The 13,804-nt window shown below is 44.7% G+C and overlaps 1 protein-coding gene across 23 annotated transcripts in view; it reads left to right on the plus strand.

The window, feature by feature from the left end:
• Positions 1–13,804, plus strand: part of Apc (APC regulator of WNT signaling pathway) — a 101,847-nt gene that overhangs the window by 59,195 nt on the left and 28,848 nt on the right. For 14 of the 23 annotated variants that reach the window (XM_051163829.1, XM_051163846.1, XM_051163830.1 and 11 more), the window contains 2 exons: positions 5,274–5,357; positions 13,453–13,557. The exons of 2 other annotated variants lie outside the window; for them this stretch is intronic. In XM_051163829.1, coding sequence (XP_051019786.1) covers positions 5,274–5,357; positions 13,453–13,557 — 189 coding nt within the window. The remainder of the gene's footprint in view (positions 1–5,273; positions 5,358–13,452; positions 13,558–13,804) is intronic. 7 more of the 23 variants (XM_051163838.1, XM_051163849.1, XM_051163839.1 and 4 more) reach the window with 1 other exon arrangement.

The following is a 13,804-nucleotide window of genomic DNA, read 5'->3' on the forward strand; positions in this document are numbered from 1 at the left end:
TTAGTTAGTTTGGCTAAAGGTTTGTCTATCTTGTTGATTTTCTCAAAGAACCAGATTTTGTTGATTCTTTGTATTGTTCTCTTTGTTTCTAATTTATTGATTTCAGCCCTGAGTTTGATTATTTCCAGACGTCTGTTCCTCTTAGGTGTTTCTGCTTCTTTTTTTTCCAAAGGCTTCCAGCTGTGTCGTTAAGTTGTTTATGTGGGATGTTTCCAATTTCTTTTTAAAGGCACTTAGTGCTATGAATTTTCTTCATAGCACCACTTTCAGTGTGTCCCACAAATTTGGGTATGTTGTTCCTTCATTTTCATTGAATTTCAGGAAGTCCTTAATTTCTTCCTTTAATTCTTCCCTGACCCAGGTGTTTTTAAGTAGAGAGTTGTTTAGTTTCCATGTGTGTGTAGGCTTTTTGTTATTTCTGTTGTTGTTGACGTCCAGCCTTAGACCATGGTGATCTGATAGGATACGAGGTATTGTTTCAGTCTTCTTGTATCTGTTGAGGCTTGCTTTGTGGCCTACTATGTGATCAATTTTGGAGAAGGTTCCATGCAGTGCTGAGAAGAAGGTATAATCCTTTGTGTTTGGGTGAAAATTTCTGTAGATATCTGTTAGATCCATTTGATTCATGACGTTGGTTAATGATGTTATTTCTCGGCTTAGTTTCTGTTTCATGACCTATCCTTCAGTGAAAGTGAGGTGTTGAGGTCTCCCACTATTAATGGGGATCAATGTGTGGTTTAAGCTTTGTTAATAGTTCTTTTACAAATGTGGGTGCCCTTTTACTTGGAGCATAGATGTTCAGAATTGTGATGTCATCTTGGTTGACTTTGCCTTTGATGAGTATGAAGTGTTAAGTTATTTTTCATACATACATTTTGGTCATATTCTTCTCCTCCTTCGCCTTCAAGGTCCACTTCATATTCCCTCTCTTAAAGCCAAACAAAACCAAAGAGGGAAAAAGAAAACCATGGAGCCTGCTTGGTGTGGCCCAGCTAGTTACTCCTGAGTGTGTGGCCTGCCTGGGGTGTGGTTCATTAGCTTCTTGGTTAGGAATGGGATTTATGTTAGAATATGGTCATGGCCAGTTAACACCTGTAACATGGCACATCTCACAGTCAGTTTGGAATTAGTTATGGTAAAGTTTATGTGCACATACATGTATCATGCAAGTATTTGTGTATCTGTTATCAGATCACAATTATTATAGATAGTTCTTGCCTTCCTGCCCACATGACATTCCGGTAGATTAGTGACTTAAGTGTCAAAGTCAAACTTTCACCTTTTGGTTGAAAATATTCACAAACATATTTCTGATACTAAGTAGAAAAGAATTTCTTAAGCAAAATGAGATTATAAAGTACAGGCTGATGAATTTTACTATAAATAAACTAAGAATTTATCTTCGTAAGACCTACCAATCAGGATAGTGACAGTGATGTCATAAACTGGAACCTGTTGTGAGTTTCCAGAAATAAATGCTATTTACAATTAGATTTAAAGCTGAGATTTTCATAGTTGTGTTTTTAAATGTCAAACAGACTGGATTCCCCCCACCCCACCCCCCACAAAAAAAAAAAACCTCTGAGAACTATCATTGGCTTTAGGTAAATTTGCATTCTAAGACTGTAACCATGAGTTACTTTCTTTCCTGCTAATGTCCTTGTTTTTAGAGATCCTTAAGAGCCTGATAAGATAGTAGGCATGAAAATTCTTGTTATACACAATGCAGATAGATATATTCCAGGGTTTCTAATCTGTATCCCATAAGAGACCTTAGTGTGACTTCTTTCTAGGCCATTCTGTTAAGATATATGCTGGCTGTTGTTCTTTCTGCATATGGTATATTTCATTTTGGTTGTTAACATTTTAGGAAATTAATTTTGTATCTCGAGTAACATGAATTTTCCCATTGAATAACCATATGCAAATGTTACAAACAGGATGAAAAGACAGCTGATAGAAAGGCTGGCTTCAAGTGACAGCAGTGCAGGATGGTGTCTCAGGTGTACACAGGTTTTGAAAGCATATAGTCATAAAATAGAATGTGCACTAAATGCCCAAAAACTCCTTCATAAGAGCTGAACAAAAATGACAGTGACTGGTGTTAATAGCTGTGAAGGAGTGGTGGCCCCAAGAGTGTATCACAGCTAGCACAGTGCAGGACACAAAGAAGCCGTTATTCCTCAAAAGCTTCCACGCTTGATGACGTTTACAAAGGATGCAGAACTCTCAGTGGCTGGAAGGATGCTACAGCCCTCCTCAGTCTGGCTGGATCTAAGTGGGCTTTTTTTCTAGTAGCAAATGTTCTGGATTCATCTCATAGACCTCAAATACTACACAAGGTCCTAACTTCTTGTCTGGTTAAAGTATGTAAGGTGTGCTATATAATGGGAGTAAAAAGATGAGTATGGAAATGTTTGTAACAAGTCTGAGAGTTATTTTCTTTCTACATAGTGAATACCTACAAATGAGTTGAAAACAAGACAGCAAACACCAAATAGTCAGATGTAGTCCAGGCTTTTTGGCACACACACACCTTTAACCTAGCACTCACGTGGCTGGAGCAGGAAGGTGGAGTTGCAGGCCAACCTAAGCTACATATTAATTCCTCTCTAACAAGAGGAGTTCAAATGTGGATTGTTCCACCTTTAGACAAAGTTGGTTGGTTAGTAGTTGTGGAAAATGCTGGCACTTAGGTCTAAATTAAAGAGCTAAAATTGTAAAACGTTTGAGGCCTTAAGAGAGAATGAAAAGCCAGGCGCAGTGGCTCAGTGGGTAAGAGCACTGGCTGCTCTTCCAAAGGACCTGAGATCAGTTCCCAGCACCCACAGCTCACAGCTGTCAGTAGCTCCAAGTCCAGGGGATCTTACACACTCACACAGATACACAGGCAGGCCAAACACCAATGTATACAAAATAAGCATAATTTTAAAAAAAGAAAAGCCAGGCGCATGCCTGTAATCCTGGAGCTCAGGGAGGCAGAGGCAGGAGGATCTCTGTGAATTCAAGGCCAACCTGGTCTACAAAGTGAGTCCAGGACAGTCAAGGCTACACAGAGAAACCCTGCCTCAGGGGGAAAAAAAAAGGCAATAAAAAATCGTTCTCATAAAATGTTAGAGCATGGGGCTGGAGAGGTGGCTCATTGGTTAAGAGCACTGGCTGCTCTTCTGGAGGACCCAAGTTCAGTTCCCAGCAGCCACGTGGTAGTTCACAGCTGTCTGCGGTCTGGCATCCTCCCACAGACATACAGTCAGGCCACACACCAGTGCACATAAAAATAAATAAATCATTAAAAAAGCAAACAATAAAAAAAAAGTTAGAGCACCTGTCCTTTAAAAAATAAAAAGGGAAAATATTTTTAACAATTTAAATTAAAACAGTCAATATCTCTAAAATAAAAGCCTTCCTGAGGATCAATTCTTAAAGACAGCCCTTGTTTTCAAATGGCCAGAGGACGGGCCAGCAGTGTGCTGAAAGGACGGAGATGTCCAGTACAACTGTAGAAATAACTGGTAAATACTTCAAGGAAATTCAAAGCAAGATCCTTTCCTGGTTCTGCCTCTGTGCAGTTGTCATCTCTGTTCTCTTACTTTTTCAGCCTGTTAGTAAAGGCTGGGGAAATGCCCATCGGCTTGTGATAGAGCTGACTTCTGGGCCAGTGTGGTGTGCATACCATTAATCCCAGTACTGGGGAGGCCAGCCAGGACTGCATTAAGATCATCTTTAAAAAAAAAAAAAAATCAGAATGCAGAAAGCAATCACAGATGACACGTGTTTCAGCATACCATGTTTCAGTGGGTTTTTTCCCACAGTGTGAATGCAAAACTGTACCATCTTTTGTGGCTCTTGTATTGCAAATAAAAGTAATATTCACTTGGAAAGCAGATGTCAAAGGAACACAAGGCCACTCTGCACCGCACAGCAAATTCTAGGCAAAGCGGGCTAAGTAAGAAGACCTTTTGCCTGAACAGAAGGACTGGTCAGGTGCAGTAGGAACTGGGAAAGTCCTAAAAACAGTAACTTTTAACAGTAACTTTAAGATGGGTAAGTTCTACTGTTTAAATAAACCCTGTTGTTCAGTAAAAACAAACGAGATTTTTTTTTTCTTTACACCTATGCTGTGTTTTACCTGTTAACACTGTGTATTTTGATCAGGGTTGTGATCGCTGGCATGAAACACCATGCGCAGAAGCAGCTTGGAGAGGAAAGGGTTTCTTTGCCTTGTATATGCATCCCAAGTCATAGTCCATGAGGAAAGCCAAGGCAGGACCTCAGCTGGGAACCCGAGGCAGAGGCTGTGGAGGAGTGTTGACGGGCGTGCGCAGCCTGTTTCTTATAAAACCCAGGGCCACCAGCCAGGGCTGACACCACTCACAGTGGGTTTGCCCGCTCCACCTCTACCCACTCCATATCAATCAGTAATTAAGAAAACACCCCACAGCCTTGCCTGCAGCCCATCTTGTGGAAGCATTTTTTCAATTTGAGGTTTCCTCCTCAGGTGACGCTATCTTGTGTCGAGTTTACAGAGGGCTAGCCAGTACAGTATATAAATTTAAAATTAGTATAATGGCTTAAACAACAGCCAGGCATGGTAGCTGAGAACATAATCCTTGTACTTGGCAGTTGAAAGCACGAAGATTACAGTGAGTTCAAGATCAACCTCAGCTACAGAGTAAAAGACCCTAACTTCAAAAAAATTTATTTCAAAGATTAAATTCAAGAATAAATTTTTTTTAACTGGGCATGGTGGCACAGGCCTGTAATCCCAGCACTCTAGAGACAGAGGCAGGCAGATCGCTGTGAGTTCAAGGTCAGCCTGGTCTACGGAGCAAGGCCAGGACAGCCAGGGCTACACAGAGAAATCCGATCTCAAAAACCAACCAAACAAAAAGAATGATGTTTTTGTTCCTTGAAATGCTTTTTGGTTTTTGGTTTTGTTTTGTTTTGTTTTGTTTTTCAAGACAGGGTTTCTCTGTGTAGCCTTGGCTGTCGTGGACTCGCTTTGAAGACCAGGCTGGCCTCTAGCTCACAGCAGTCCACCTGCCTCTGCCTCCCGAGTGCTGGGATTAAAGGCGTGCGCCACACCCAGCTTCTTTGTACTCTTATTTAAAGTGAAGTCTTAGGGCTGGAGAAACGACTCAGTTGTTAAAGGAGCTTGCCGTCCTTCATAGAGCCCCCATGTCAGGAAGCTCCATGGGTACTCACACATGCATGTGCACACAACACACATGAAAATAAATGAATATCTAACTTGTTTTTTTATTTTATTTTAGCGAAGAATAGCCAGGATTCAGCAAATAGAAAAGGACATACTTCGTGTGCGACAGCTTTTACAGTCCCAAGCAGCTGAAGCAGAGGTTAGTAAACTGCCAGCTTGTTATGTGTCATGTGTGTAGCTCTTCCGGGGGGGGGGGGGGGTGTAGGTAATGTGGCATCACTGAGAGATGGACCTTCTAGAAAGAAACATTTTTATTTTTAGATTTATTTTTGCGTGCACGGCTGTTTTGCATGCACACATTGTGTTCATGTGGCAGTGCCGGATCCCCCTGAACTAGAGTCATAAACAGTCGTCAGCTGCCACGTGGTGCTCACATGCTCATATGTGGCTCTTCTCTCCGACCCGAAAACATTTTCTCCTTTTTCAGCAGTAAAATTTCAGTCTTCAGCATCCGCTGTCAATTTGTATAATCAAGTCACCAACTTAAGCAATCATTACCCTGTAAGTGGGTTTTTTCTTTCTTTTTTTTTTTTTTTTTTTTTTTTTGGTTTTTCGAGACAGGGTTTCTCTGTGTAGCCTTGGCCATCCTGGACTCACTTTGTAGACCAGGCTGGCCTCGAACTCACAGCGATCCGCCTGCCTCTGCCTCCCGAGTGCTGGGATTAAAGGCGTGCGCCACCACGCCCGGCATGGTTTTTTCTTATATGTAATCCATAGTAAGAAAACTGATCAGTCCTTATTGAAATGATAGTAAAAGCATTAAATGAAAAAGGTACAAACACCAGGGACATGGTCAGGAATAAAAATGGAGGCTCTGGAAGGGAGTTCACCAGACGTATCTATTATAGCACACTACAGGGAATAGGGAAAGCAGTGACACAGCCCCATGCACATCCTGGTCATAAAAGGTTCCTGACTGGCTAGTCAGGTCACCTGTGACTAAGTATTAAAAGGGGCTGAAACTGGTGATGGGGGTGGAGCCATGTGAGGTCAGATTTCCAGCACCTGCATGGTAGCTAGCAACCATCTGTTACCCGTGCCCTCTTCTGTCGTCCGTGGGTAGCAGTTTTGCATGTGGTACACATATGTACCTGAAGGCAACACCTGTTCAAGTAAAAATAAAATTTAAAAAGGAGCAAATGAACCCCCGAAACCACTCCACATTGTCTTCCCTTCTTCCTTCCTTCTTTTCTTTCTTTAAGATTTTGTTTATCTTATGGATGAGTACTCTATCTGCAAGTGCGCCTGCATGCCAAAAGAGGGCATCAGATTCCAGTATAGATGGTTGTAAACCACCACGTGGTTGCTGGGAATTGAACTCAGGGCCTCTGGGGGAGCAGACAGTGCCCTTTTCCTCTGAGCCATCTCTCCAGCCTCTCTCCACGTTTTCAACACAACTGCTTGCTGTTCCTCTTTTCAATCCTAACAGAAAACAAGTTGTCCCCACCCCCTACCCACAAGGGATAAGGATCTTTGACTAGATTACAGCAGGCCTGGTGTCGTTAGCTGAGGCTGGAGCTAGCGTACGAAAAGCTGCATCAGTTGGAAATGTAATTAATGGTGAAACTCCTGCCATCCTCCAGCCTTCTGTCAGCAAGCTTCTCTAAGAAACGCAGCAAACCCAAGAAAAGGGCTGAGGAGTCATCAGCAAAACACACCAGCGTGTCCAGTCTGCGCACACTGTGGCCAGCAAACTCCATCTAATGCTTTGTTGTTAGCCCACTCTTCAGTATGAGTAGACACTAACGACTTGTAGGCATTCTGAGAAGGTTCTGGTAAGATCACAGAACTAGTTTCATTTAGGGAGAGGGAAAGTTCAGAACTACAGCTGACCTTCATATTCACAGCAGGAGCAGAGTCTGACCGTGCACACCTGTAATCCCAGTATTGGGAGGTGGAGAAAAGAGGGTTAGGAGTTCAAGGCCAGCCTGGGATACACGAGATCCTGTTCCAATCATTTCACTCAACAGAATTTCTTTTAAAGATTTCATGAGAGTTAAAAACCACAGTCAAAAAATTAATTTTTTTAACAAGACAATGAAATACAAAATAGAATGGTAGGCAGATAAGATGGCTCAGCGAATGAAGGTCCCCACCATAGAGCTTGCTAACCTGAGTTCACTGCCTCAACCAAGGGCCCAAGTGGTCAAAGGAGAGCACCGACTTCTGCTCTTACCTCCGGGCTCCAGAGGCCTGAACACATGAACATACTCGCAGACTACTTAAACTTAAGTTTTCAGAAGTCATGCGCATTATACATAAGTAAAATAAAGGACATAAATCTATTTATAGAACCCCAGAAGACTGGGGGGATGGCTTAGTGGCTAAAGCACCTGCTGTGCAAGTGTGAGGCCCTGAGTTAGGACACCCAGAGCCTGCACAAAAAGCCCCAGGTGCATGGCATCACCAGAGCAAGCTAGCGCTACCCTCCCTCAGTGTGTAAAGTAGGGGCTAACCTCACGGAAGACACCCGGTGTCAGCTTTGGGCCTCCACAACTGCATTCACACACCACACACACACACTTTTTAATTAATGCCCAGAAAAAAAGTTGCTGTAAAGGTACAACTTAGCTACAGTAGCACTTAGGGGTAGAGACAGGAGAATTGCAAGTTTCAAGGCCAGCCTAGGCAACATAGGGAGACTGTCTCTCCAAAAACAAGACAAGACAAAAAAATAAAATAGATGAGCTGTGACCTGCTGCTGTGAGTGGGAATACAGACTGACTCTACATAGGTGGGCGAGAGCTGACTGAAATGATAAAAATATTCTAAATCTGGATTATGGTGATGCTTGGTACATTTACTGAAAATCATTGAATTGGACGTTCAGTGGGTATATATTGTGGCACTCAACTGCTTAAACAAAACTACTTTTAATTACTTAATTAATTGTTCTTAAGCCAAGCCAGTAATGCACTCCTCTTACCCAGCATGCAGGAGGCAGAGGCGGGGATCAGTGTGCAAGGCCTCAGCTACTCAGCAAGTCGAGAAGCAGCATGAACTACTTGAGCCACTTCCTCGGCTTCTTGGTCCTGTCACTAGGGCAAAAACTGTTTGCTTCACAGTAGGAACAGGAGTGGGGCTCCTCGGGAGGGCCGTCCACTAGAAGGCAGCCTCTCTTGTCTACAGAAGAGCGGTCATGGAAGTCAGTGACCCGAGAGTGCAGGTGGAGAGCAGCGGGACAGGGACAGGGACAGGGACAGGGAAGGAAGGTGCTGTCAGGTAGTGGTAGGTTGCACTTGGCCACTGCTCTGTGACCTTTAGAGACTTGGCCTTCTTTACCTGAGCGTCTGTTACAGGTAGCCTTTTTTGTTTGTGTTGGTTTTGGTTTTGGTTTTTTGAGTCAGGGTTTCTCTGTGTAGCCCTGGCTGTCCTGCACTCACTTTGTAGACCAGGCTGGCCTCGAACTCACAGAGATCCGCCTGCTTCTGCCTCCCGAGTGCTGGGATTATAGGCATGCGCCACAGCCGAGCCTGGCTTACTTACAGGCAGTCTTAAGGCCTATTTGTCTTTCTGTTTCCTCTCACTAATGGTTTAGGGCTTTGGGTACCATCTATGTGCTGCTCACTCTCGAAGTCACTTTTCTCGTCCTGAGCCCCAGATGCTTCGCTCTGTGTTCCTGCCCCGCAGCACCACTTAGGACTTGTCAAGGAGTTTCACTTCAGTGTACCAAAAACCTGATTAACAGTTGAGTGTGGTGATGCCCACTTTTAATCCCAGCGCTCGGGAGGCAGAGTCTGGCAAATCTCTTTTGAATCTGACTCAGTTTGAAGCCGGCCTGGTCTACATAGTGAGTTCCAGTCCAGCCTGGTCTACTTAATGAGTTCCAGTCCAGTCACGGCTGCCTAGTGAGACGTGTCTCAAAAACAAACAGAAAACTCCACCGTTTTACCGGCCATCTTCCTTCTCCTCTTCAGTCCCCGTCCATCTCGTCGGTCTCTGTAAATTGTGGGGGCTCGAGGGATCGTTAGAGCACTGTGTCATGCCCTGGAACCACTTTACTTTTTACGTTACCATAGCAAAGTGCCAGATATAAGCGAAGTGAGAGAGAAAGGGGTTAGCAATTGCGGTCCGTCTTGCTGGGCAGGGCGTGCGGCAGGAGCAGGAGCTAGCTCATCTCACTGTGCCACAGTCAGGAAAGGAGCGATGGTGCTGGCGCTCTGGGCTTTCCCCTTCCTCCCCTTTTTATTCAGTCCAGGACCCCAGCTCCTAAGTGGCACTGCCCACACTCAGGGCAGGTTTTCCCTCCTTAGTCATGCCATCTTTTCAGACACACCAAGGGCCACCCCAGTCAGCCTGGCACCCAGACACGTCACCCCGAAGTCATAAACCTACCCAACCCTCAAATAATCATGGTCATCATCTCTACACATTTCGTAGTCTCATCAGTTCTAACTGCATACAATGTAATGGCACCTGTACCATTTTTAAAAGGTGACCTACAGTGGCAGCAGTGATACTGATTGGACCAGAGAGAGCTTATTGTAATGATTTTTTTTTTAACTGTAAAGCTAGATTATGGTGATGCTGGTAAATTTATTGAAAAGAACTTGACTGATTACTTAATGGGTACATTTTGTGCCATTTGACTGCTTAAGCAGAATTGCTTTTAATTTTTTATGTATTTATTTTTTTTAGCCAAGCCATTAAGGCACTCCTGTTACCCAGCACTGAGAAGGCAGAGGCGGGGGATCAGTAGTTCAAGGCCCAGCCTCAGCTACATAGCAAACACTCCCCTTCCAACATGAAGGACGGGGTGTAGAGGACAGAGCAGACAAGTAAGTGGGGAACCAGCATGGCAGCGCCCAGTGCCGCCGCCTTTCCAGCTCTGCCTCCTGCAGCGCGCGCAGCCTCTCTCCCAGTAGGCTGTTTCTGCTCACATGTGCACACATCTGCTCACATCCTCAGGACCTCACAGTTTGCCATCTCCTCATTGCAGCTTAGGCTTCACCTTTGCAGCCTCTTGACGTGGTCTCTCAGGGGCTCTCGCTCTGCCACAGACCCCAGCAGCTTCCTGGGCTCTTGGTGCAAATTTCCATGAACTATAAATCCTGAAATTTGCACGCCTGCCAACCCATGTGGGCAACTCCCTGCGGTAGTGCTGCCAGCGTGAAGGGCAGTCTGGCCAGTCATCGTTGCTGCCTGTGGTGGCCGTTGTGCACCATGGCACAGAACCTGGGACGCACCTTCCATTGTAGTTTTTGGGCAAGTGGACAGCCTCATCTCAGTTTCTTCCCTTGCCTATGAGTGTACGTTTGTACAGCCTGGAGCCCTTGGTGGTGGAGCCACCTGCAGGGTGGGAGGCAGCTAATTGTGCCGGACTGTCTGCACCACTCCTGAATCTAGCCTCACACTCCTGCTTTTTGTTTGCCAGATTTCACGTTTTTCGTGTTTCTATTCTCTCTTTTACTGTAAACCTAAAAGCAACATGTGAAACCGTGCCACAGCCTGTATGTTAATGCTGTCTTAAATTTTCCTCTACCAAACAATTTTGCTTTAAGCCTCAAGTTTTTCAGGATGTGGTGAAAGCAGGCGTAGTTTTTGCCGGATGTAACGCAGCTGGCCTCCAGCCCAGCTCCTGTAGTCTTTGTTCCCCCGGGGAAGCCTAAGAGCAGTTGCTACTGTCTGCCTTTCTGTCGTCACTCCCACCAAGATGCTTCACTAAGCTCTGCTTAGAGTGGGTGTTAACCTGTGGGTCACAATCTCCTTGTAGGAGGGGTCACAAGGGTCACCTAAGACCATCAAAACACAGATCTACATAAGATTCCTAAAAGTAGGAAATTACAGTTGTGAAGTAGCCACAAATAAGCTTATGGTTGTGGTCAACACAGCGTAAGGAACTGTATTAAAGAGGCGCAGCGTTAGGAAGGTTGAGATCCCCTGGCTGACAGCGTTCCAGGCCTTGTGTAGCTCACAGACCAGCCCCAAAGCCTAGCGACCATGTGATCGGGGTCATGACAGCAGCAGCCTTGCTGTGCAGGCCATTTCATGTATAAGGTACTTTTCTCATCGCTGTGAAAAATTACCTCACAAAGTTGAAGGCTGCGAAGGCATAGAGTAGGATTGTGAGGTGGGGAATCACACTACCTCTGCAGTCAGAAAACAGGTGGATGCTAGTGTCAGCCACTTTCTCCTGCCCTCTGCATTCAGTGTCGGAACCTATTCAGGGTGGTCTTCCTTGTGAAATGTCTGTGGGAACGCCCTCTCACACATGCCAGGCTAACCAAGGTTAGCTGCCACACTAGTCTGGCATCCAACCCTGTCAGAGTTAGCCCTGTGGCTCCACCTGCATCTCAAATACGACTTGCCCTTTGTGATACATCAGCCTCTGCTTCACTAACGCCACATAACTGCTTCCTAGTTGTGACCTAAGCCACTTAGAATTTGACTTGGACTGTTTAGTGCTAGCCATGTGAGGCATCAGCCAGGTGTATGTCCAGTTGGTGGGGTACTAACCTAGCTCCACATAAAGCGAGGGATAGTGGCACACACCTATTATCCCAGCACTACAGAGGTAGAGTTATGAGGATCAGGAGTTCAAGATATCCTCAGCTACATAGCAAGTTTGAGGCCAGCCTGGGCTACATGAGAATCCAACAAATCCAACAAAATCGGTCCATCTTCAAAACTACCTTTTTTTAATTAATTAACTTATTTAATCACTTTATAGCCTGATTGCAGCCCCCTCTATCCTCTCCTCCCAGTCCCACCCTCATGCCCCCACCCCCACTTCCCTTTCCCTTTTCTTCTGAGAAGGGGAGCCCCCCAAAACTACTTTTAAAATTATTTTTATTCTGTATGTATGAGTGCTTTGCCTGCATATGTCTGTGCACCACATATGTGCTTGGTGTTAATGGAAGCCAAAAGAAATCACCAGATCCCCTAGGACTGCCACCATGTGGATGCTGGAACTCTAACCTGGGTCCTCTAGAACAGCCCGCACCCTTACCCACTGGGCCTTACCCACATCAGTTCTACTCATCATCTTATTTGTGGTGCTTCAGACGTACTGTGAACTTCCGATAGTCACAGGAAGTCAGAGCTCCTCCTGCCCCCGCTCCTTTGCTGCTCCCCTCGTTTACCTACCCCAGCCAGTCATCAGGGTCCTGCTCATCCGTGCTTCTTCCCAGGGGCAGGTGCTGAAAAAGCGCTCTGTCCCATCCTTCATGCGCCTCACAGCTTCCTTCATTACACTTGTCAAAGTTGTGACCTTGTCATCGCTGCTTTCGTTATTTGACAGTGTGTCCGACTAAACTAAGCCAGAGAGAAGACAGAATAGCAGCTAGTTTCAGTGGCGCTGCGTTCCCTAGCGCCTAGGACAAGCAGATAGTTATGATTTTTCTGTGAATGCATTGGCATCTTCACTTGTGCTGCTGTCGTGTCTTTGTGGTCTTCGTAGCCTTTGACTAGTTTGTCATTGGTGACTGTATTTCTACCCTGGTTAGTTTTAGTCTCTGATGCTTCTGAATTTCTAAGACTCACTACCCTTTCTGCTTAGCTACAGCTGCTACTGGCTTTGGGTGAAAATGGTACATGTAAGTTATTTTTTTTTAAGTTGCATTTTAAATGGTCTAGGAAGACTTGAGGGTTTAAAAATCCAGGGAAAGCATTTTAAAATACAATGATACACTTTTGTGTCAAATTGTTAAAATATAATCTTTATATTAGATTATGATGATGGTGGTGTTTTACAGAGTGGCCACTTTGTACTGTCTATTTTGAAATTACTGCTTTTACTGGGTATAATATGTAACTTTAATTCACATAAGAGATGGAGGGTGTATTAGAGTTTTTCGGTTTTGAAGAGCTTGTCATTTGATTTCATGTGACATTAGCAGAAGACATGCACATATTCTTTATAAAAATGTGCCTACACGGGAGCTATTTGTAAACTTAGGTGTTAGTGTAATTGCTTTATTTGCAGCTCCATTAAATGCCAACGCCATGTGACCTTGCAGCAAAGGATGGTTGTTTGCTCTAGGTGGGTTGTGTTCTGATAGTGAGGGGAGTACATCTGGTGGAGGATGGTGTGTCTGTGGACCTCTCAGAATCCTTTGTCTGTGCAACTCGAGTGCTCAGAGGAACACTTTAGCTTTCCTCTTACCAAGCCGTGCTAGAGGTTGGAAGTGGAGCGTGCATTTCTGTGCCTTTGTCAGCCTGTGTAATTGATTCATTTGGAGAGCTCTAAAAGCACACACGGTTTGTACATAATGATGCTAACTCCATGTTAACAGAGGTCATCTCAGAGCAAGCAGGAAGCTGCCCCCCAGGAAGCTGAACGGCAGCACGAAGGTCCAGGAATGGCAGAAAGTAACATGGCAACTTCTGGTAGTGGTCAGGTAGGAATCATTCTGTCATCTTCTCAAATTGACTCAGTATTAAAAAGGAGCATGGTGATGAACAAACCCTGCTTATTTCCTTAGGATGTACATCTCTAGAACACTCAGGGTCAGAGGACTATCGTTCCTCCTTATTTCATTGAGCTGCACTTTCTGATTGGCTGGGCTATTTCTGTGTTCTGATCATGTGTCTGTTGGTTGGTCTGCAGTGACTGCTGTGCATGGTTTTGGAAGGCATTTATTTCCG

Source organism: Acomys russatus, chromosome 20 (genome assembly GCF_903995435.1).
Source record: "Acomys russatus chromosome 20, mAcoRus1.1, whole genome shotgun sequence".
NCBI lineage: Eukaryota > Metazoa > Chordata > Mammalia > Rodentia > Muridae > Acomys > Acomys russatus.